The following is a 23,098-nucleotide window of genomic DNA, read 5'->3' on the forward strand; positions in this document are numbered from 1 at the left end:
CCAAGTGTCAAATCATCCTCTCCCTAGGAAAGAGAAAAGAACCAACATTTACTATATCCATTTTACAAATAAGGAAACCAAGGCTGGGGAGGTGAAGTGATTCACCCAGGATTGCACAGCCAGTGACGGAGCTGAGATTCAAAAGATTTGTAGCATTTGCTAATTTCTGTGGTGTAAATACTCAGTCAAGCTACCAACATGACATCTCTGAACACAGAGTTGGGAAGAGATGCTCACAGTAGACCCTCACAAGCCAGGATGACCCAGCTCTAGCACCACTGAATAGCAGACATAACATACTATTGCATTTTTAACACATCTGCCACTTGCTGGAGTGTGAAGGCAGAGACTTTATCTTTTTCTGTCCCCACAGCACATGGCAGAGTGCTACCTATGATGGGCAATCATTAAACATTGGGGAATGAAAGAAGGAAACCCATTCTCTTTTTTTTAAACTAATTTTTATTGGAGTATAGTTGATTTACACTGTGGTGTTAGTTTCTGCTGTGCAGCAAAGTGAATCAGTTATCCATATACATATATCCACTCTTTTTTAGATTCTAGTCCCATATAAGTCATTACAGAGTACTGAGTAGAGTTCCCTGTGCTATACAGTAGGTTCTCATTAGTTATCTATTTTATATATAGTAGCCTGTATATATCAAACCCAATCTCCCAATTTATCCCTCCCACCCCCCTTCCCCCACTTGGTAACCATAAGTTTGTTTTCTACATCTGTGACCCTATTTCTGTTTTGTAAATAGGTTCATTTGTGGCATTTTTTTAGATTCCACATATAAACGGTATCATATGATATTTATCTTTCTCTGACTTACTTCACTCAGTCTGACAATCTCTAGGTCTATCCATGTGGCTGCAGATGGCATCATTTCATGCTTTTTTGTGGCTGAGTACTATTCCATTGTGTATATACATATATATATGCCCACACCCATTTTCTTTTCATGAGGCCATGCTGCCTCAGACAGCCACATGTACCAAAAATATTACATATGTATAGAATTTTACTGACTAAGCTCTTTCACACACAGTAACTCAGGCAGAGTTTGTTGACTCCATGGCAGGCAACCCCACCTTGAACATGCTGGACCCACTGTAAGAACAGCTCCTTTGGAAGTCTGAATTTCTCTCCCCTTACCTCACTTCTTCCTACCCCATCCTCCCCCCACTTTTTTCCAACTTTTGTGTGTGTGTGTTAACATAAAATTGACTATTGTAGCCATTTTTTGGGGTCATTTTGTAATTTGATTTATTAAGTTTTGCAAAGGAATTTTATTGCTTTTTATGGAAATTTAATCTTGATCTTCATACCTAGAATCTATTATAATTTTTAATACTTTTAAAATTATTAATATTAGTTTACTCAATCCTTCACTTTATTTCCTGCTGTTTTGCTGCTCGGACGTTTTAGACTTTTAAATTATTTTAGATAGCTCTTCTTCTCACTCCCAGAGGAAAATGACCTGCTCTTGTAATAATCCTCTGGCATTATTCTGATTTCTTTGAACTCAATAAGGGGTCTATTCAAAGGAAATTGAAGTCCTGACATTGAATTCTAAAACAATTCTCCCTTTGACACTTTATCCAATTCTTTTTTTTAAATTTTATTTTATTTATTTTTTTATACAGCAGGTCCTTATTAGTCATCAATTTTATACACATCAGTGTATACATGTCAATCCCAATCACCCAATTCATCACACCAACCCCTCCCCCACCGCCGCTTTACATCCTTGGTGTCCATATGTTTGTTGTCTACATCTGTGTCTCAATTTCTGCCCTGCAAACAGGTTCATTTTTCTAGGTTCCACATACATACGTTAATATACGATATTTATTTTTCTCTTTCTGACTTACTTCACTCTGAATGACAGTCTCTAGATCCATACACGTTTCTACAAATGACCCAATTTTGTTCCTTTTTGTGGCTGAGTAATATTCCATTGTATATAATGCACCACATCTTCTTTATCCATTCGTCTGTCAATGGGCATCTGGGTGCTTCCATGACCTGGATATTGTAAATAGTGCTGCAATGAACATTGGGGTGTATATATCTTTTTGAATTATGGTTTTCTCTGGGTATATGCCCAGTAGTGGGATTGCTGGGTCATATGGTAATTCTATTTTTAGTTTTTTAAGGAACCTCCATACTGTTCTCCATAGTGGCTATATCAATTTACATTCCCACCAACAGTTCAAGAGGGTTCCCTTTCTCCACACCCTCTCCAGCACTTGTTGTTTATAGCTCTTCTGATGATGCCCATTCTAACTGGTGTGAGATGATACCTCATTGTAGTTTTGATTTGCATTTCTCTAATAATTAGTGATGTTGAGCAGCTTTTCATGTGCATCTTGGCCATCTGTATGTCTTCTTTGGAGAAATGTTCATTTAGGTCTTCTGCCCATTTTTGGACTGCGTTGTTTGTTTTTTTAATATTGAGCTGCATGAGCTGTTGATATATTTTGGAGATTAATCCTTTGTCCATTGATTTGTTTGCAATTACTTTCTCCCATTCTGAGGGTTGTCTTTTTGTCTTGTTTATGGTTTCCTTTGCTGTGCAAAAGCTTAGAAGTTTCATTAGGTCTCATTTGTTTATTTTTGTTTTTATTTCTGTTACTCTAGGAGGTGGATCAAAAAAGATCTTGCTGTGATTTATGTCAAAGAGTGTTCTTCCTGTGTTTTCCTCTAAGAGTTTTATAGTGTCCGGTCTTACATTTAGGTCTCTAATCCATTTTGAGTTTATTTTTGTGTATGGTGTTAGGGAGTGTTCTAATTTCATTCTTTTACATGTAGCTGTCCAGTTTTCCCAGCACCACTTATTGAACAGACTGTCTTTTCTCCATTGTATATCCTTGCCTCCTTTGTCATAGATTAGTTGACCATAGGTGTGTGGGTTTATCTCTGGGCTTTCTATCTTGTTCCATTGATCTATGTTTCTGTTTTTGTGCCAGTACCATATTGTCTTGATTACTGTAGCTTTGTACTATAGTCTGAAGTCAGGGAGTCTGATTCCTCCACCTCCGTTTTTTCCCCTCAAGACTGCTTTGACTATTTGGGGTCTTTTTTGTTTCCATACAAATTTTAAGATTTTTGGTTCTAGTTCCGTTAAAAATGCCATTGGTAATTTGATAGGGATTGCATTGAATCTGTAGGGTGCTTTGGGTAGTATAGTCATTTTCACAATATTGATTCTTCCAATCCAAGAACATGGTATACCTCTCCATCTGTGTGTATCATTTTTAATTTCTTTCAGCAGTGTCTTGTAGTTTTCTGCATACAGGTCTTTTGTCTCCCTAGGTAGGTTTATTCCTAGGTATTTTATTCTTATTGTTGCAATGGTAAATGGGAGTGGTTCCTTAATTTCTCTTCCAGATTTTTCATCATTAGTGTATAGGAATGCAAGAGATTTCTGTGCATTAATTTTGTATCCTGCAACTTTACCAAATTCATTGATTAGCTCTAGTAGTTTTCTGGTGGCATCTTTAGGATTCTGTATGTATAGTGTCAGCTGCAAACAGTGACAGTTTTACTTGTTCTTTTCCAATTTGGATTCCTTTTATTTCTTTTTCTTCTCTGATTGCCATGGCTAGGACTTCCAAAACTATGTTGAATAATAGTGGCAAGAGTGGACGTCCTTGTCTTGTCCCTGATCTTAGAGGAAATGCTTTCAGTTTTTCACAATTGAGAATGATGTTGGCTGTGGGTTTGTCATATATGGCCTTTATTATGTAGAGGTAGATTCCCTCTATGCCCACTTTCTGGAGAGTTTTTATCATAAATGGGTGTTGAATTTTGTCAAAAGCTTTTTCTGCATCTCTTGAGACGATCATATGGTTTTTATTCTTCAGTCTGTTAATAAGGTTTATCACCTTGATCGATTTGTGTATATTGAAGAATCCTTGCATCACTGGGATAAATTCCACCTGATCATGGTGTATGAACCTTTTAATGTGTTGTTGGATTCTGTTTGCCAGTATTTTGTTGAGGATTTTTGTATCTATGATCATCAGTGATATTGGTCTGTAATTTTCTCTTTTTGTAGTATCTTTGACTGGTTTTTGTATCAGGTTGATAATGGCCTCATAGAATGAGTTTGAGAGTGTTCCTTCCTCTGCAATTTTTTGGAAGAGTTTGAGAAGGATGAGTGTTAGCTCTTCTCTAAGTGTTTGATAAAATTCACCTGTGAGGGCTTCCTTGGTGGCATAGTGGTTGAGAGTCCACCTGCTGATGCAGGGGACACGGGTTCATGCCCCGGTCCGGTAAGATCGCACATGCCGTGGAGCAGCTGGCCCCGTGAGCCATGGCCGCTGAGCCTGCGCGTCCAGAGCCTGTGCTCCACAACGGGAGGGGCCACAGCAGTGGGAGGCTCGCGTACCACACACACAAAAAAAAATTCACCTGTGAAGCTATCTGGTCCTGGACATTTTTTGGTTGGAAGATTTTTAATCAAAGTTTCAATTAAATTACTTGTGATTTGTCTGTTCATATTTTCTATTTCTTCCTGGTTCAGTCTTGGAACGTTATACCTTTCTAAGAATTTGTCCATTTCTTCCAGGTTGCCCATTTTATTGGCTAGAGTTGCTTGTAGTAGCCTCTTAGGATGCTTTGTATTTCTTCGGTGTCGTAATTTCTCCTTTTTCATTTCTAATTTTATTGATTTGAGTCCTCTCCCTCTTTTTCTTGATGAGTCTGGCTAATGGTTTATCAATTTTGCGTATCTTCTCAAAGAACCAACTTTTAGTTTTATTGATTTTTGCTATTGTTTTCTTTGTTTCTATTTCATTTATTTCTGCTCTGATCTTTATGATTTCTTTCCTGCTAACTTTGGGCTTTGTTCTTTTTACTCTAATTCCTTTAGGTGTAAGGTTAGATTGTTTATTTGAGATTTTTCTTATTTCTTGAGGTAGGCTTGTATAGCTATAAACTTCCCTCTTAGAACTGCTTTTTCTGCATCCTATAGGTTTTGGATCGTTGTGTTTTCATTGTCATTTGTCTCTAGGTATCTTTTGATTTCCTCTTTGGTTTCTTCAGTGATCTCTTGGTTATTAGTAACATATTATTTAGCCTCCTTGTGTTTGTGTTTTTTACTTTTTTTCCCTGTAATTCATTTCTAATCTCATAGTGTTGTGGTCCGAAAAGATGCTTGATATGATTTCAATTTTCTTAAATTTACTGTGGCTTGATTTGTGACCCAAGATGTGATCTCTCCTGGAGAATGTTCCATGCAAACTTGAGAAGAAAGTGTAATCTGCTGTTTTTGGATGGAATGTCCTATAAATATCAATTAAATCTATCTGGGCTATTGTGTCTTTTAAAGCTTCTGTTTCCTTATTTATTTCCATTTTGGATGATCTGTCCATTGGTGTAAGTGAGGTGTTAATATCCCCCACTATTATTGTGTTACTGTTGATTTCCTCTTTTATAGCTTTTAGCAGTTGCCTTATGTATTGAGGTGCTCCTATGTTGGGTGCATATATATTTATAATTGTTTTATCTTCTTCCTGGATTGATCCCTTGATCATTATGTAGTGTCCTTCCTTGTCTCTTGTAACATTCTTTATTTTAAAGTCTATTTTATCTGATATGAGTATTGCTACTCCAGCTTTCTTTTGATTTCCATTTGCATGGAATATCTTTTTCCATCCCTTCACTTTCAGTCTGTATGTGTCCCTAGGTCTGAAGTGGGTCTCTTGTAGACAGCATATAGATGGGTCTTGTTTTTGTATCCATTCAGCAAGCCTGTGTCTTTTGGTTGGAGCCTTTAATCCATTCACATTTAAGGTAATTATCAATATGTTTGTCCCTATAACAATTTTCTTAATTGCTTTGGGTTTGTTTTTGTAGGTCCTTTTCTTCTGTTGTGTTTCCCACTTAGAGAAGTTCCTTTAGCATTTGTTGTAGAGCTGGTTTGGTGGTGCTGAATTCTCTTAGCTTTTGCTTGTCTGTAAAGCTTTTGATTTCTCCATCGAATCTGAATGAGATCCTTGCCAGGTAGAGTAATCTTGGTGGTAGGTTCTTCCCTTTCATCACTTTAAGTATATCATGCCACTCCCTTCTCGATTGCAAAGTTTCTGCTGTGAAATCAGCTGTTAACCTTATGGGAGTTCCCTTGTGTGTTATTTGTTGTTTTTCCCTTGCTTCTTTCAATAATTTTTTCTGTCTTTACTTTTTGCCAGTTTGATTACTATGTGTCTCGGCGTGTTTCTCTTTGGGTTTATCCTGCCTGGGACTCTCTGTGCTTCCTGGACTTGGGTGGCCATTTCCTTTCCCATGTTAGGGAAGTTTTCGACTAAAATCTCTTCAGATATTTTCTCGGGTCCTTTCTCTCTCTCTTCTCCTTCTGGGACCCCTATAATGTGAATGTTGTTGCGCTTAATGTTGTCCCAGAGGTCTCTTAGGCTGTCTTCATTTCTTTTCATTCTTTTTTCTTTATTCTGTTCTGCGGCAGTGAATTCCACCATTCTGTCTTCCAGGTCACTTATCCGTTCTTCTGCCTCAGTTATTCTACTATTGATTCCTTCTAATGCAGTTTTCATTTCAGTTATTGCATTGTTCATCTCTGTTTGTTTGTTCTTTAATTCTTCTAGGTCTTTGTTAAACATTTCTGGCATTTTCTTGATCTTTGCCTCCATCCTTTTTCCGAGGTCCTGTATCATCTTCACTATCATTCTTCTGAATTCTTTTTCTGGAAGGTTGTCTATCTCCACTTCATTTAGTTGTTTTTCTGGGGTTTTATCTTGTTCCTTCATCTTGTACATAGCCCTCTGCCTTTTGATCTTGTTTATCTTTCTGTGAATGTGGTTTTTGTTCCACAGGCTGCAGGATTGTAGTTCTTGCTTCTGCTTTCTTCCCTCTGGTGGATGAGGCTATCTAAGAGGCTTATGCAAGTTTCGTGATGGGAGGGACTGGTGTTGGGTAGAGCTGGCTGTTGCACTGGTGGGCAGAGTTCAGTAAAACTTTAATCTGGTTGTCTGCTGATGGGTGGGGCTGGGTTCCCTCTCTGTTGGTTGTTTGGCCTGAGGCGACCCAACACTGGAGCCTACCTGGGCTCTTTGCTGGGCCTAATGGCAGACTCTGCGAGGGCTAATGCCAAGGAGTACTTCCCAGAACTTCTGCTGCCAGTGTCCTTGTCCCCACAGTGAGCCACAGCCACTGCCCACCTCTGCAGGAGACCCTCCAACACTAGCAAGTAGGTCTGGTTCAGTCTCCCCTGGGGTCACTGCTCCTTCCCCTGGGTCCTGATGCGTACACTACTTTGTGTGTGCCCTCCAAGAGTGGAGTCTCTGTTTCCCCCAGTCCTGTCGAAGTCCTGCAATCAAATCCCACTAGCCTTCAAAGTCTGATTCTCTAGGGATTCTTCCTCCCGTTGCCGGACCCCCAAGTTGGGAACCTGACGTGGGGCTCAGAACCTTCACTCTAATGGGTGGACTTCTGTGGTATAAGTGTTCTCCAGTTTGTGAGTCACCCACCCAGCAGTTATGGAATTTGCTTTTACTGTGATTGCACCCCTCGTACCATCTCATTGCAGCTTCTCCTTTGTCTCTGGATGTGGAGTATCTTTTTTGGTGAGTTCCAGTGTCCTCCTGTCGATGATTGTCCAGCAGCTAGCTGTGATTCTGGTGTTCTCACAAGAGGGAGTGAGAGCACGTCCTTCTACTCTGCCATCTTGGTTCCTAATCTCAGCCATTTTAAAAAAAATAACTTTTCTTTTTTTTCCTTTAATAAATTTATTTATTTATTTATTTTTGGTTGCGTTTGGTTTTTGTTGCTGTGCGTGGGCTTTCTCTAGTTGCAGCGAGAGGGGGCTACTCTTCGTTGTGGTGCACGGGCTTCTCATTGTGGTGGTTTCTCTTGTTGCAGACTATGGGCTTTACGTGTGTGGGCTTCAGTAGCTGTGACACATGGGCTGAAGAGCGCAGGCTCAGTAGTTGTGGTGCATGGGCTTAGTTGCTCCACGGCATGTGGGATCTTCCCAGACCAGGGCTTGAACCCGTGTCCCCCGCATTGGCAGGCAGATTCTTAACCACTGCGCCACTAGGGAAGCCCTACTGTAGCCATTTTTAAGTGTACAGTTTAGTGACACTTACAGATTATTGTGCACCGATCACCACCATCCATCTCTAAAACTTTTTCATCTTCCCAAACTGAAACTCCAAAGCCATTAAACACTAATTCCCCATTCCCCTCTCCCCCACCCTTTGTAACCACCATTCTACTTTCTGTTTCTATGAACTTACTGCTCTAGGCACCTCATACAAGTGGAATCATACAGTATATTTTTTTTGACTGGCTTATTTCACTTATTGTAATGTCCTCAAGGTTCATCCACACTGTAGCATGTGTAAGAATTTCTTTCCTTTTTTTTTTAAAGGAATTTTTTCTTTTTTTAATTTTAATTTTTTAAATTTATTTATTTTTGGCTGCATTGGGTCTTCATCACTGCGTGCGGTCTCTCTCCAGTCGTGGCGAGGGGGGCCACTCTTCATTGTGGTGCACAGGCTTCTCATTGTGGTGGCCTCTCTCATCACAGAGCACGGGCTCTAGGCGCGTGAGCTCAGCTTTAGTGGTTCACAGGCTCCAGAGCGCAGGCTCAGCAGCTGTGGCACATGGGCCCATCTGCTCTGTGGCATGTGGGATCCTCCCGGACCAAGGCTCGTACCCATGTCACCTGCATTGGCAGGCAGACTCCCAACCACTGTGCCACGGGGGAAGCCCAAGAATTTCCTTCCTTTTTACGGCTGAATAATATCCCATGGTGTGTATACACTACATTTTGTTTACCCATTCATCCCTCAGTGGACACTGAGGTTGCTTCCATCTTTGGCTATTTTAAATATTGCTGCTATGAACCGTGGTGTTAAAGTCCCTGCCTTCAGTTCTTTTGGATATATAACCAGAAGTGGAATTACAGGGTCATATGGTAATTCTGTGTTTACGTTTTTGAGGAACTACGTGCTGTTTTCCACAGCAGCTGCATTGTTTTACATTCCAACCAGCAATGCACAGGATTCCATTTCTCCACAGCATTGCCAACTCTTGTTATCTTCTGTTTTCATCTCATCATGGTTTTGATTTGCATTTCCCTAGCGATCAGTGATAATGAGCATTTTTTCATGTGCTTGTTAGCCATCTGTATATCTTCTATGGAGAAATATCTATTCAAGTCCTTTAACCCATTTCTTAAATGACTTGTCTGTTTTTTATTGTTGAGTTGTAGGAGCTCTTTATATTCTGCATATAAATCTCTTATCAGATATATGATTTGCAAATAATTTCTCCCATTCAATGGGTTGCCTTTTAACACTGTTGATAGTGTCCTTTAATACCCCATCCTTTCTTTTAAGGAACTGATTCATCATTTCCTTCCCAAGGCCAAAATCCCCTGACTCACGCATGTGGCAGGTCTTCTTAAAACACTCTCTGAATGTATTTTATTTTATTTTATTTTTGTTTATTTATTTATTTATTTTTGGCTGCATTGGGTCTTCATTGCTGTGAGCGGGCTTTCTCTAGTTGTGGTGAGCAGGGGTTACTCTTCGTCGCAGTGCACTGGCTTGTTACTGCGGTGGCTTCTCTTGTTGTGGAGCACAGGTTCTAGGCACGTGGGCTTCAGTAGTTGTGGCTCACAGGCTCTAGAACGCAGGCTCAGTAGTTGTGGCGCACAGACTTAGTTGCTCCACAGCATGTGGGATCTTCCCGGACCCGAGCTCGAACCCACGTCCCCTGCATTGGCAGGTGGATTCATAACTACTGCACCACCAGAGAAGCTCTCTGAATGTATTTTAGAATGACTTGGGAAGTTAAATAAAAAGAAAGCCAGGCTGGGCTTCCCTGGTGGCGCAGTGGTTGAGAGTCCACCTGCCGATGCAGAGGACACGGGTTCGTGCCCCGGTCCGGGAGGATCCCACATGCCACGGAGCAGCTGGGCCCGTGAGCCATGGCCGCTGAGCCTGCGCGTCCAGAGCCTGTGCTCCGCAACGGGAGAGGCCACGACAGTGAGAGGCCCCCCGCCCCGCGTACCGCAAAAAAAAAAAGAAAGAAAGAAAGCCAGGCTAATCACACTCTGTTCCTCTTGTTAAAAAACGAAATTTAACTGAGTAGATTATAAAGATCTTATTGGCTTTATTCAATGATTCATGAATCAGGCAGCACCCCATCTAACAGACAGAAAGGAGCTGTACAAAAAGAAAGATTTTTATAGGCAGAAGGGAGCAGGGACAAGGAAGTTTTACTACAGAAAGCAGATTGTTTGTGGCAAGGTCACCTTCCTTTAGGGGCCAGGGAAGGCAAGGGTGTATCAGGCAGATGACCTCACTAGTGCTGTTTAGGTAATTTCAGATTGACTGGTTTAAGATTCCATTCCTGGGAGAGGTTGAAACTGCAATCAAGTTAGGTATTAAGTCTTGGTTTGGTGACTTGGGGTTTAACATAAGTTACTCCATTTTGGGTCTGTTGTCTTGTTTTTAACACTTTTTTTTAACGGTTTCACAATTCTAAGGAAAATTCATATGAATATGCAATATGAACTTCATGAAAAGGTGTCAGGGAGGTGGCAGGAGATGGGGAGAGTGGAAAAGGAGGCTGCATGGAGAACAACACAATCTGTCAGGACAGGATATAGCGTTTACTAAGTACTTATTCTGTGCCAGGCACTGTTCTAAGCAATTTTAAATCCTTGAAACCACCCTATTTTGTTGACAGTAAAATTATTCCCATTTTACAGATGGAGAAACAGAGGCCCACAGAGGTTAAATCACAGACTAGGTGGAGCCAGAAATTGAACCCTGGCCATGCAGACCCAGTGGCTACTTTACCGATCACAGTGTGACACTTTGTGGGCTTTGGAGTCGGAATTAATCTGCATTCAAACTCAAATGACTAACAAGAACATGATTACAAACCCATTAGCAATCTGACAGAAATTCAAACTGAAAACAAGTTTTCACTTTACACTTACCAGAAGTTTGAAAGTTGGACAACATCAAGTGTGGGTGAAGATTCGGGGAAATAGAAACTCTCATGTCATTATGGGTGGGAGCATAGCCTGGTGCAGCCGTTCCAGAAGAAATTCGGCAGCTCTTTACCCAGTTAAGTATAAGTGTCACCACTGGGTGTACATTCGGGGAAATTCTTACACTGGTCCATAGGGGAACATCTGGAAGGCTCTCCTCACAACATCATTTGTAGAAGAGGGAGTTGAAGGCAATCGAAGTGTCCATTGCCAGGGGAATATGTAAGTAAAATGTAGATGCCCATGATGGAGGACAAGACAGATGTTTACATCAATGAACCAGATGCACACACTTTAACATGGTTACATCGTAAAAGCAATGCTGAGTGGGAAAAAAAATGAGAAACAGAATGAGGTCCATAGCCCAATTTACGTAAATCATACCTTTTATGTAAATTTTAAATGAATATGCATGAAAAATAACACTACATTTTCCAAGGGTACATAAAAGCCAAAGATATTGAACATGCTAGAGCTACCATGGAGGATGGGACTGGAGAATGGTGATGAAGGGAAATAACATGCATTCAGATGGAAAAATGGATGTGAGAAGTGTCTTGCAAAATGGAGGTAAAAAAAGAATCTACGCATCTCAGTTCTACCAAGTTATTGCTATGTGGCCTTGGATAAGTCATTTCCCTCCTTGATACTTGTTTTTCTTATCTGGAAAATAGGAAGATATGAGCCTTCACATCCTATGTCATGAAGGATGTCTGCAGAGGAAGTCAATGTGATAGAATGGAAAGTGCATGGCCCTTGGACATGACCCAGCTGATTGCTGTGTGGCCTTGGGGAAGCACTTTACTCTCTCAGCTTCTGTTTTAAATGAGGTGGTCTCAGGCCTCACTGAGAAGGGGACATTTGAGAAAGGTCTTGGAGGCGAGGGAGTGAGTCGTAGGGATATGTGGGGGAAAGAGTAATTCAGGCAGAGGAAAGAGTCAGTTCCAACCACAGGAAAGGACACGACGTTCCTTTCACAGTGCCTGCCACACGGTCTGTGCTTAGCAGCTGTTGACTATTCACTCACCCCTTCCCCTCCTCTTGCAGAAATGTCAGGATCCAGGTGACCTTCTAGCTTCAGTAACAATGGCACTCTGGCTTCAGAAGCTCTTTGTAACACTGCGTTCACATATACCATCCACTGCAGGAGTGCCCTCTCTAACTGACCACAGAAGCCTCAGCCTGGAAAAAAGTCATTGCTGCTGGGGCTTCGGCCTGCATGGGGAGCACAGGAGCCCTCAGACAGCAAGGTAGACCCTTCACCAACTGCTATTCCCCTCAAGAGACCCCTACCCCAGCACACATCAAAGCTAGGACAGTACCTAGAAGGGCTTGAGTGAGGGTACTGTCAAACAGGGAGAGGAAAGAAGGGAAGGGACCCATATTTACTGAGGCAGATCTGGGTTTGAATATTATTCTGCTGCTTGCTGGCTCATGTACACTTACAAATCACTGAAACCCTCTAAGCCTCAATTCCCCCATCTGTAAAATGAGCACGAAAAATATCATTTCTGTACAGTAGTTGTGAGGACTCAGTGAGATAAGATTTGTGAAAGTGGCAAGCAAATATCTGGGGCTCACCAAAAAGTAGGCCCTCTCCTTCTGTACCAAGTACCTGGGAGTCATCCACTGCCTTACTCAGTCAGCTCAGGTCCTTATTTATTTTATTCGTTTCTGTGGGGATTGAATCACTTAACTTTCAAGGAGGGTGTGAGGTTACAGTGAGGCAGTAGACAAAAACTGTAGTTAGCATAGTTACTGGACCAGAACAGGTACTCCATAGGTATTTGTTGGATACCTAGATGGACAGGTGGATGGATGGATGGATGGATGGATGACTGGGTAGATGGGAGGATGGCTTGCTGATAGGGAAAACATGATTTGCATTACAGAAATACCAAGTCTGCACAAAAACCAGGTGTTTTAACAAGAGGGTTTTATTATATCTGTTTGTGGCCTCAGGTCTTAAGCACAGATATAGCATAGATGAGTAAAAATAGGCATAAATGTGCCCAGTTCTAGTCAGCTGTGACCTACACTTACCACTCTTGTGTCTACGATTCATCTGGATGAGGTAAGGGGCCAGGTCTTGCCTGAGCGAATGTTCTCTAAGTGAGATCACTGGTGGTTCCCTGGGGTCAAGGCTGAGATCAGGGGAAAATGCAGGGTGAGGATTTCGTGATGTCCAACATGGGTTGGAAATCCTGATTGGTGATGTTTCATTAAAAGAACTATAACTCAGCTTTTCTGGTAATCCTGTCACCGTTGCAAGAAGGGAGAGACACAAGTGCATTCCACGCTATGTAACTTCTGCAATCACATGGCCCCTCTGAGCCCCATGTTCCTCTTAGTAAGATGGAGGAACTGGACCCTACCAGCTTCAAAAGGTTCTGATCCTCTGAAAATCCCTGACATCTTTTTTTAAATATGGATGTAGAACTCCAGAAAAATATATATTAAATTCCTTCCTTGTCTGTCTGTAGAGAGTCCTCTTAAACCCTTTCACAATAAGTGCATGTGTACGTCAATGTGTGCTTATGCTGCACCCTGGGGAAGCAGGAAGCTTTGGAGATAGACAGCTCATTTCTAGGCGTCACATGAGAAATGTGGATACACTGATTATGATTCAGTTCCTGCAACTATACTTCGATTAAAACAAAGAAAGATTCAGTTCCTGCCCCCAGGGTAGGAAAGAATACATTGAAATGGATAAACTTCAATAGTTATTAGGGTATAAAAAAGTTGCACCCTCCCAGACCTAAAATGCTGCTAGGTCAATTAACCTGTCTAGAGGAATTCAGGAAGGCTGCCTCGAAGAGGTGTTCTGGGCTGGGTCAAAAAGAAGAGAAAGCATCTGAGAAGGTCACAACCAGGCAGAGGTCACAGGGGCAGTAAAGGTGGTTGTATTCAGAGTGGTGAGGCAATCATCAGAGCCGTAGCATGAGCTACAACCTAAAATTACCACCTCCCCTGGGCCTGGATGGGAGTGAGACCCTGGCTTGTGTGTTGGAGCAACGTTCTGAGAGAAGCAAGGGAGCAATCACAAGATACCATCTCGGAACTGCCTGTCTCTTTATTGAGCACTTACTGAATGCAGAACCTGTGTACTTTATATAATAGCAATGTTTCCTAAAGTGTGCTATGCAACTTGTGGGGCATATGAGGTGACTGTAAACAGGACACCAAGAGCATTTTGATTTTCTTTTTTTCTTTTTTTTAAAATAAATTTATTTATTTTATTTTATTTATTTATTTTTGGCTGCGTTGAGTCTTCATTGCTGCACGCGGGCTTTCTCTACTTGCGGCGAGCGGAGGTTACTCTTTGTTGCAGTGCACGGGCTTCTCATTGCAGTGGCTTCTCTTGTTGCAGAGCATGGGTTCTAGGTGCGCGGGCTTCAGTAATTGTGGCTTGCAGGCTCAGTAGTTGTGGCACGTGGGCTCTAGAGCGCAGGCTCAGTAGTTGTGACGCATGCTCTGCGACATGTGAGATCTTCCCGGACCAGGGCTTGAACCTGTGTCGCCTGCATTGGCAGGCGGATTCTTAACTACTGCGCCACCAGGGAAGTCCCTTGATTTTAATATTTGTGTTTTGTGTTTATTTTTACCTTCTATGTGTGGCAGGTGGCATTTGTTTTCATTTACAATTTAGTTCTAAAGCATTCTTTTAAACAGGTGAAAGTTTTAAAAAGTGACTCGATTTAGAGAAATATATTTCTTGAGTAAACATACAGATGGTACATGGATATTGCAAAATTTACGAGGGGAGTACACAAACGGCTGAAATTCAAGAAACACTGTGCTTTAGCATACAAGCAGTTATCTCATTCAGAACTCTTTCGGTTGCAAGTAATAGATAATCACTCAAATCAGCTTAAGCAAAATAAGAGAATGTATCCTAAAAGGGAATCTCACAAGGACCCGAAGGAAGCAGCGCAGATGTTGAGCTTTGAGAAGGGCTGGGCCTGGAGGAAGGGAGCCAGCAGGCCCCTGGAAGCACGGCGCCTCCTCTCTCCAGGCCCCTGCGGTCCCCCCGGTCTCTGCCTTGCTCTGCACACCTCTGTCTTCTCTTTGAGCAGAGCCGTTTTCTCTACTACATTCATGCAGGTGCCTCCCTCAACCCTGGCCCGCTGGCCACACTCACACACCTCACACACACACACACGCACACCTCTCACACACACACTCACACCTCTCACACACACACACCTCACACACACGCACACCTCTCACACACACACTCACACATACACGCAGACACACACCTCACACATACACACGCGCACACACACCTCACACACAAACACACGCGCACACACATACACACGCGCACACACACCTCACACACAAACACACGTGCACACACATACACACGCGCACACACACCTCACACAGAAACATGCAGACACACACCTCACACACACTCACACATACACGCAAACACACACCTCACACATACACACGTGCACACACACCTCACACACATACACACGCGCACACACATACACACATGCACACACACCTCACACACAAACATGCAGACACATACCTCACACACTCACACATACATGCAGGCACACACACACACCTCACACACAGACATGCAGACACACACACCTCACACACAAACATGCAGACACATACCTCACACACTCACACATACATGCAGACACACACACACACCTCACACACAGACATGCAGACACACACACCTCACACACACACGCAGACACACACACACACAGCTCCAGAGTTTAAATGTGTTCCGGTAAGGGGCCTGCAGAGCCTGAAAGAGCATCCCTGAATCTTGCTGCTTATTCCCAAGCGAGAACCTGACTGGCCCCACTAGAGACAGACGCTCACCTCTCATCCCTTCAGCTCCTATCGGAGGGTCGGGGGAACAAATTCTCAGAAGACGGGAGAATCTGCGATGAGCAGTCAGCCTGACCTAGAGGTATCTGCTCCTCATAACTCTATGAGGTAGGAAACTCAGTTCACAGGCCCTGGGCAGGAAGTGACAAAGCCACAGCTTGAACCTGGGTCTGTGTGACCCCGAAGTTCAAGTCCGCTGCACTATCCACCTAGTCACCACCTGCTAAGTCCAGCCCACAACTGCCACCCCAGACCCAAGCAGGTCTCTGGCCCATTGGGAGGCATTTATCAAAATCAGCCCAGTATGCGGGAAACGAGGATCCCAGCTTTGTGGGGTCACTGGCTGGAAGGGAAGACGATTTCTGGAAACCAGGGAAGGCTCCTCCTAGCCCCTGCGTCTGAGGCTGTCAGGTTCACACTGCAGGTGCTCAAGGTGCGAGAGAAGGCTCAGGCATCTAGAACTCCTCAAGAGAAGTTTTCACCTCTCTTCTGCACCCAGAACTCAAAGTGCCTGCCTGCCCTTGGGATTCTAGTTGCTCTTCTCAGCTCGTGGCAGCTAAGTCAGAGGGGCCTCTCAGAAGGTGAGGTGGGGGGGGGGGGGGCTACAGACTCCTCCCACTCTGGAGGCCTTCTTGCAGGTACTTCTCAGCCTAACTGCCCTTTCCCACGGAAGCCTCTGGGCATCGCAGTGGCCTGGAGGGCCCCAATTTGGCTTTGAGGGGACTTTGCCCACCCACAGTGGGTGGCTGTGCTGCAGGAGTTACTTCTTCAGGGTCCCTTGTTGAGACAGAAGGTGGATGTGGGTGTTGTGTCTCTCCCGCTGCCCCAGAGCTGCCCCAGGCCTGAGGTGAGGCCTGTGCGGAAACACACATCTGCCCCAGGAGACAGGCTCCCCATCCTAGCTTTCGGTCTATGCATGTTTTATCTTCTCTGGTCATCACTCAATACAGGTTGTTGCATGACTCGGGAGAGGGTTCCACCAAGCCACTTCCCCTGAGAGTGCCACAAAGACCTTGTGCCTTTAGGTAGAGACTGGGCAGCACCATCCTAGCTTAAAAGTCTATCCCAAAGACGGTGCCACGCAGCGAGGGGAGCGTCCCTTTTCCAAAACCCCTTCTCTGACTTTTTAGTGATAAAGGGAGTGGTTGCCCAAAACTTTAGAACTTACTCATTTGGGACTGCTGTCCTGGTAGGATGAACTGGGTGGCTCAGTGTCAACCCCCAAGGACTGCCCCTGGCCCTGACATTCCTTCCAGAGCTGTCAGACTCAGGCGCTCGGGATGAGGTTACCAACCAAGGTTATTATGGCATGTGCCCAAAGGTGGCTGAAAGGGCTCGTTCAAGTTCTGGATTTCCCAGCAGTCTGGCTCTACCCAGCATCGACACCTTGGTGAGGTAGCCTCCATACCTAATGGGCCACCAGTGCCCAGGGAGCAGATGCCAGGGCCGCATCAGACACCCCTTCCTCCCCCAGGTCCCTCCATGATGTCCATGGAGGATAAGCCTCTGGGCTCCAAACAATCTGGGCCTAATCTTTGAGGGAATTGACAGGGGCCTCTTTGAGCGGCATGACCACTTCGGTGCCTGTCTCCGTGGTGAGCCGGGAGCATTTCCGGCTGCTGCGCATACTGTAAAACTTCTCCGTTAGGTGCTTACGGAACTTCTTGGTGAGGAAACAGTAGATGATGGGGTCTAAGACACAGTTGGTACTAAGGAGGCAGAGAGTGACCTGATGTGCATCGTTAATAGCCTGGTGGGAGTTGCTCTTCTGGAAGTCCAGCTCAGCCAGGGTCCAGGGCAGCTGTACAATGTGGTGGGGCACAAAGCAGATGATGAACACAGCCAGCACCGTGCAGACCATCCAGAGTGCCCGGCACTTGATCTCTGCATTGCGCTGCATCTGCATCGGCTGCGTGAGCAGCGTGACGATGATGACCAGGTTGCAAAAGAGGATGATGAGGAAGACGAGGAAGAAGCTGAACACGAGGAAGACGTGGATGATGAGGACTGGGATACTGCCCTTCTCGTAGTGCTCAAAGCAGCGTGTGATGTTGCCTGAGCCCGTCTTGTTGGGCACTGTGTTGGTGGAGTCCAGGATGAGGTAGTAGGATGCAGCGGCCACAATGGCCACCCAGATGATCAGGGACAAAAGGATGCCACGCTTGCGGGTGGTGACCTGAACGGTCTTGATGGGCTGTGTTACAGCCTGGAAGCGATTATAAGTGATGACGGCCAAAAAGGCCACTGAGCAGTAGGTGTTAATGAAGAAGAAGCAGCCAGCGAGGTTGCACAGGAATTCAGGAAGAATCCAGTTGCCCTCGTTGTAGTAGTAGAGGATCCACAGGGGCAGGGTGACCAGGAAGAGCAGGTCAGCCATGGTGAGGTTCACCATGAAGATCTTTATCTCGTTGAATTTCTTGGAAGGGTACAGGTGGGCAAAGACCCACAGCACATAGCTGTTGGCGAGGACCCCCAACACAAAGATGATGCTGTAAAAAATTGGGAAGAGGGTGTATCGGAACTCAGAATCCACATGAGAGGAAACATTTGCCTCCATCACGGTGGGCTGGAGTGGGCAGCTGGTCATAGGATCCTACCTGTGCCTGGAAGACCACACAGAGATTCCGGTTAATGAAGGGCTAACAAGGGACTATCTGATTTACTCAGTTCCAAGACTCTCATTTTGCACATTTTAAACACTCTAAAATTGGTGGCATTTTCCAATTAATTGGCATTTTTTTTCTTCCTACATAAAATAATGGTGTGTTTTTTAAATGAATGGCCTCTGACATTCAATAAAATCAGTGGCAGTTCAGTTTCTTTTCTCTTGTTCCATTTAAAAATATACTTTTTTATTCTTTAGCTTGTTTTGACTTAGAGTTTTAGATAATCTATTCCTGGTGATGAAACAGATGGAAATTAAATTTTTTTTTAATTTAAATTCTATGGTTTTTAATTTCTGACAAAATTTGAATATTGGTCTAGTGATGAAATTTGAGATAAAAATGTTGATGGTAAAATGCCTTATGTTAAAAAATAATTCACATGCCCATACACAATCTAGAAAGTACACAGATGTATATTAGAGTCACCCAGAGAATGAAATAGTAGCTATATATTAGAAAGAGTTAGATCTGATTGTACTGCCATGTAAAGTTGTCCCTGGATAATATTGTTCAGTAAAACAAAACAAAACAAAAAAGTTGGTATGACCCCGTTATGTACTTGTATATGATATAGAAAATGATCTAGAAGGTTACCCCTCAAAGCGATGACAGTGGTGAAACCTCTGGAAAGGTGAGGTGGGCTTGGTGGGAAGTATAATTACTTTACTTTTTTTTTTGTTTGTTTAAACTTTTTAGGAGTGTGCATTGCTTTAGTAATTAAAAATTTTTAAGTATAATTTTAAAAGAAAAGTATACAATGGAGAAGCCCAACAGACAATACTTTAACCAAGTAAACAAGAGTAGCATCATCATTAGTAAGACATGTCAACATCATGTACCCCTGGTACGATGTACTGACAACGACACAACACCACTTCTGTGGTATTCTTGCCAAAAATGCATAATCTCAATTTAGCCATGAGAAAACATCAGACAAAGCCAAATTGTGCAACATTCTACAAAATGACTGATCAATAGTGTCAAGGTCACGAAAGACAAGGAGACGGAGGAACTATCATAGATCAGAGGATATAAAGGAGACATAGGACAACTAAGTGCAAAGTGGGATGCTGGATTGTACCCGGGAACAGAAATATTGTTAGGGGAAAACTGGTGAAGTTCAAATAAGGTCTATAATTTAGATAATACTGTAAACATGTTCATTTCCTGGTTTTGATCATTGTACTATTGTTTTATAAATTGAGAATGTTGGGTAAAGGGCATATAATGAACTCTTTGTACTATTTTGCAACTTTTTTGAAGGCCTAATATTATTTCAAAACAAAAAGGTGTTTGTTTTAAGTACAGTTGACCCTTGAACAACACAGGTTTGAACTGTGTGGGTCCACTTATACATGGATTTTTTTTTTGATTAATACAATACAATACAATACAAAAATACAATACTACACGACGCATGGTTGGATGAATCCACAGATACGGAACCCCACAGAAGGAGAGACAACTGTAAAGTTATAAGAAGATTTTCAACTGCGGGGAGGGTGGCGCCCCTAATTCCTGTGTTGTTCAAGATTCAACTATATATGAAAGATTAAAAGTAGCCATAATCGCACTACCCAAAGTCTGGTTCATTTTCAACAGTTCTTTGTCCCCATCCACTGTCCAGAAAAACCAGTTCCTCCCTCCCCTCTTGTCCCTCCCACTATGTTGCCATCACGTGAGCCTGGAAGCCCCTCTTATGTTTGTGTTGCAGCTGAGGGGGATGGGATGGCAAGAGACTCGGGATTAAGCAAGGCCCAAGGCTCATCATATATCATAGTAGAGTGAAAAGAGCAGGGAATAGGCAGTGAGAAGCAAGGAAGACAATTAACACTTAAGAGCATCTCTTTTGGAGCCAGGCACCCTGCTCAGTGCTTCCACACGCACTACCTTTGAGTCTCGCGAAAGCCCTTTGAGATAGGAAGTAAGATCCCCATTTTACAGAATAGGAAACGGAGTATAGGGTGGTTATGTGACTTGTCCAAGGTCACACAGCATTAAGGGATGGAGCCAGGATCTCAAATCTAGCTCTGTCTTCATATGTTCATTCATACATTCAACCAAAAATATTTCTGAGCACCAACTGCGTGTCAGGCTCACTGCCAAACACAGGAGAGGCAGGGTGAACATGACCGACAGGACCCTGCCTTCAGGGAACTTAGAGTCTCGTGGGGGCGATAGACAAAAGCAGTGTAAACAAACATAGCTGCTATACAAAGAAAATAGGGTGCTGACAGGGAGAAGAAAACAGAGATCTACTTTTTTAATATAAATTATTTATTTATTTATTTATTATTTATTTTTGGCTGCATTGGGTCTTTGTTGCTGCACACGGGCTTTCTCTAGTTGTGGCGAGCGGGGGCTACTCTTCTTTGCAGTGAGCGGGCTTCTCATTGCAGTGGCTACTCTTGTGGAGTACGGGCTGTAGGCACATGGGCTTCAGTAGTTGCAGCACATGGGCTCGGTAATTGCGGCTCACAGGCTCTCGAGCGCAGGGTCAGTAGTTGTGGCACATGGGCTTAGTTGCTTTGTGGCATGTGGGATCTTCCCCGACCAGGGATCAAACCCATGTACCCTGCATTGGCAGGCAGATTCTTAACCACTGCGCCACCAGGGAAGTCCCAAGATATCTAGTTTGAAAGGAGGTGACATTTCCATTGAGGCCTGAAAGAAGAGCCTAGGAAGAGAGTTCCAGGCAGAGGGATCTGCATGAGTCTAGCACTATGGCAGGAAAGAGATTGGTAGGTTCCAGGAACTGGAAAAAAGGCCACCTGATGGCCCTTGCCCTGACCTCTGGCTGCCACTCCACCCTCATCTCATGCCACCTTCTCACCAGGTTCCAGCCAAAATGGACTTCCCAGGTGGGTCTTCAAACTCACCCAGAACTCTCCTGCTTCAGCCTGCACACATACCATGCCACTGCCTTGAACATGCTTCCCTATCCACACCTCACTGCCACCTGGCCAACTCCAACTCATGTTTCAGACCTTAGCTGAATTTCACTTCTTCAGGGAGGTCTTCAATGACCTCCAGGTCAGGTCAAGTCCCATCTCAAAGCTCCCTATACTTCTTCTTAAATCTTAGCACAATTGTAATCGTATTCATGTTTGTATGATCGTTTCACACTCTCCCACTTGACTGTGAGCACTGGCAGATCAGGAACCTTGTCTGCCTAATCAACACTATTCCCAGCACCATGAATCAATAAATAAAAGGAATGGGTAATAAGCCTTGTTAATTACACCCACCCCTTAGGGAGCCCCAGAACAGTGGAAACACTTGAAGAAGTCTATAGATACTTACAGGTGAGTTTAAAGAAACGACTGGCTGTAATTAGAATTTTTCTCTTGATTGAGAAAAATTTTGTCTTTGTTCTATTTAGTATATGGTAGTGGTTTGTCTATGTTAATTAAATAAATGTAGGTTCAATTATTCCAAGAAATCATTGCGATTCCTTTAAAAACAAAAAACTCACCCTCAAGTTGCATTGTGAATTACATAGTTGATTTGAATTACATACTTTTATTCTGCTTCCTCAGCAGCAAATTGCTAGCTTCTACTCAGCTGGGATCTTTTCCACTCCTAAAGGTGACCCTGCCATCTGATCCCATAGGTGTAAGACAGTAACTCTCAAAGGGTGGTCCATGTAAATGAGGGATGAGAGAGGAGGTCTATCTCTGAAAACTTTCAGGGAATCCATGAGGTCAAAATGATCATCATAATAATACCAAGACATTATTTGTCTTCTTCACTGAGTTGACTGACATTTGCACCGACATTACAAAAGGGTGAGCAAAACTGCTGGCTCCTTAGCACCAGTCAAGGCAGGGGTGCCAAACTATCATAGGAGTCATATCTTTCACAGCTACGCATTCAGCGTAAAAAAAAAAAAAGCCAATTTCACTTTATTTTTTTATTATATTTTTTTAAATAAATTTTAAAATTCTTATTATTTTTGGCTGCATTAAGTCTTTGTTGCTGGACACGGGCTTTCTCTAGTTGTGGCAAGCGGGGGCTACTCTTTGTTGCAGTGAGTGGGCTTCTCATTGCGGTGGCTTCTCTTGTTGTGGAGCATGGGCTCTAGGCACACGGGCTTCAGTAGTTGTAGCACATGGGCTCAGTAGTTGCGGCTCGAGGGCTCTTCCCGGACCAGGGCTCGAACCCGTGTTCCCTGCATTGGCAGACGGATTCTTAACCGCTACGCCACCAGGGAAGCCCAGTACACATCCTTTTAATAATCTGTGTATCGGAATGGGAAATACACATGAAACATCTCTGCTGCAAACTGGAGTAGAGTGGTTGTCTTCAGAAAAAGAACCAATGCCACTGTTTGAGCTGTGAGCTGAGCTGTTTTTTGGATCATCATTATCACTTGAAAAAATGACTGACAAACTATGGCTTTTCAGAGACTTGGGTATCTGGCAGACTTTTTTCTCAAAAAGTCACTATGGAAATAAAGCGATCCTGTCACTTCAAGTAAAACCTATGATGGGATTTTGCTGCCATGATTAAAATTTGAACTTCCAA

The 23,098-nt window shown here is 43.3% G+C and overlaps 1 protein-coding gene across 9 annotated transcripts in view; it reads right to left on the reverse strand.

The window, feature by feature from the left end:
- Window positions 1–14,711: 14,711 nt before the first annotated feature.
- Window positions 14,712–23,098, reverse strand: part of PTAFR (platelet activating factor receptor) — a 37,106-nt gene continuing 28,719 nt past the window's right edge. For 3 of the 9 annotated variants that reach the window (XM_067725053.1, XM_067725054.1, XM_067725056.1), the window contains exons 2-3: window positions 15,349–18,508; window positions 14,712–15,242 (exon numbers count right to left, since the gene is read on the reverse strand). In XM_067725053.1, coding sequence (XP_067581154.1) covers window positions 17,434–18,492 — 1,059 coding nt within the window. In that variant the 5' untranslated portion in view covers window positions 18,493–18,508 and the 3' untranslated portion in view covers window positions 14,712–15,242; window positions 15,349–17,433. The other 6 variants (XM_067725062.1, XM_067725061.1, XM_067725060.1 and 3 more) reach the window with 6 other exon arrangements.

The sequence above is a fragment of the Pseudorca crassidens genome, chromosome 2 (genome assembly GCF_039906515.1).
Source record: "Pseudorca crassidens isolate mPseCra1 chromosome 2, mPseCra1.hap1, whole genome shotgun sequence".
NCBI classification, from domain to species: Eukaryota; Metazoa; Chordata; class Mammalia; order Artiodactyla; family Delphinidae; genus Pseudorca; species Pseudorca crassidens.